Source organism: Sinocyclocheilus anshuiensis, unplaced genomic scaffold (assembly GCF_001515605.1).
Source record: "Sinocyclocheilus anshuiensis isolate Anshui unplaced genomic scaffold, SAMN03320099.WGS_v1.1 scaffold413, whole genome shotgun sequence".
Taxonomy (NCBI): Eukaryota; Metazoa; Chordata; class Actinopteri; order Cypriniformes; family Cyprinidae; genus Sinocyclocheilus; species Sinocyclocheilus anshuiensis.
In genome coordinates, this window is record NW_015536481.1 from 993,517 (window position 1) to 995,530 (window position 2,014).

Below are 2,014 nucleotides of genomic sequence, written 5' to 3' on the forward strand. Positions count from 1 at the left end.
AACACACACACACACACACACACACACACACACACACACACACACACACACACACACACACACACACAAATATCATCTCAAGATGTTTAAAGGTTTAATATAATATTACATAAAGTCTCTACAGCATTAGACCATGTGAAGGATGTGAACCATGTTTGAAGGACCTTACCTGTAATGTTTCTCTGCACACATATGAGATCTGAAGTTCAGAGAGTGGACCTGTAACTGCACATGTACACAGACACACACATATTTAGCAATGTCATACAGGATAAAAAAAAAGGAGTGTGTATATTTTCAACACACACAACCAATTTACCATGATAAATGTCTTGTAAGGATCCTCCACCGCAGTATTCCATACAAATCCACAACTTCTCACGGCTAGAGAGAGATAGAAAGAAATATATATATTTAAGCTTAAATGTGGGCCATTTAAATAAATCTTTAATCTTTTAAATATCTGAAATCTTATGTATTATAATCTCAATAAAATTTAGTCATCTAAAATACTTAATTTATAGAAAAATCCAGTTATTTGTTACCAGAGGTAGCTGCCAAAATAAGCCACAATGTTGTGATGGGTGCATTCCTTCACCATAAAAATCTCCTGCTGGATGATTGAGAAATCATCACCTAAAAGAGAGAGGAATCAATATATGAGAGCTGTTTAAATTAAACGGTGAAAAGAAAGATGGAGTTGCTTGCACATGATCTGTTTATGACTTTAATGGCTGTAGTACAGTAAATACTGCATTGTTTCCTGCAAGTGGTGCTGTTTCCTATACATAAGAATTGGTCATCCTGATGCTCAGAGAATCTCTTGATCGTTTCACAACAGCTGAAAATCTCATCAATCATGAAACTCACACAAACATTATAGATAAAGAAAAGAAAATATAAATACGATGGAGAAATGTGTCCTCCCTTAAGGTGAAATATGAATTACTAGATTTTAAAGTAAGATCATTACATTGTAAAAACTGCTTTTTAGTACAATGACAGAGGTAGTGACAGTTTCTTAAAACAGCCTTTCGATATGTTGTATAACCTCAACCCTGTAATAGATGTTAACCGGCTGTAGCCACTTCTCTATTCTGCTGCAGACCTTTAACTTAGAAACTCACACACAAAACACAACCACCTCTTGCTTCACACCGACTCCATGCTGAGATACAGAAAAAATAACATTGCAGTCCGAACAGTAATGACTGGAAGGAACAATCAGTCACACTTTTGCATGTTAACACCTCATCCCTGGGACATCTGTAGCATCACAGTGTATATGTGTGTGTGTGACAAACAAGAATCAGCACAGCAATGAAGTCAAGCCTACCAGATCTGACCACTTCCTCTCCACTCAAGACAAACAGGCCATGCCCAAGAGTGTGTGTCTGTAAGATAATGTGAGTCTGTGTCAAAAACAGCAGCAGGGCCTGAGGGTTTGTCTGCTAAAAGCTGAACTCAGGCAGCTTCCTCTGAGCTTGATGCACTTCTCAGAAAACAAGCTGTTAGTATTTAGTAGTGTCAATTATAATAAATCAAGCTAGCCATAGCTAGGATCCCACTGACATTCTTTAAAATACACTACTGTTTGATGCAGGATTGTGGGTATTGCACATAATTTTACTCATTTCCCGCAGGTTCCATGCTTTTAATGCGGAAAATTCCCAAAAACACATCAAAGAAGCTCAGGATAGTTGATAGAATTAATCACTTGTCAGTTTTCTGTAAGCTTTTACATACTTAAATCTGCATGTTTTTACCACAAGATGTCATTTACCTTTATAAAGGCCAACTTTTTAATTTACCTTATTAAATGTGTCATCTTTCATGTCAAATTCTAACAATTGATCAAGAAATTTAATACACTACAGGGCTGTTACCAATCAAATTAAATAATTTACACTGCAAAATTACAACTGCAATAAACAATGTTATGAGATTAATGTTGTAAATACAATTTTGAACATACAAATGAGAAATGCTGGGGGAAAATGCAAACTTTTAAACA

General features: G+C 35.7%; 1 protein-coding gene across 2 annotated transcripts in view; it reads right to left on the bottom strand.

Moving 5' to 3' along the window:
- The window catches only part of map4k5 (mitogen-activated protein kinase kinase kinase kinase 5), a 16,348-nt gene extending 15,717 nt beyond the window's left edge, over positions 1 to 631 (bottom strand). For both annotated transcript variants that reach the window (XM_016478291.1, XM_016478220.1), the window contains exons 1-3: positions 546 to 631; positions 320 to 384; positions 170 to 225 (exon numbers count right to left, since the gene is read on the bottom strand). In XM_016478291.1, the coding sequence (XP_016333777.1) occupies positions 170 to 225; positions 320 to 384; positions 546 to 601 (177 nt within the window). In that variant the 5' untranslated portion in view covers positions 602 to 631. The remainder of the gene's footprint in view (positions 1 to 169; positions 226 to 319; positions 385 to 545) is intronic.
- Between the last annotated feature and the right edge of the window lie 1,383 nt (positions 632 to 2,014).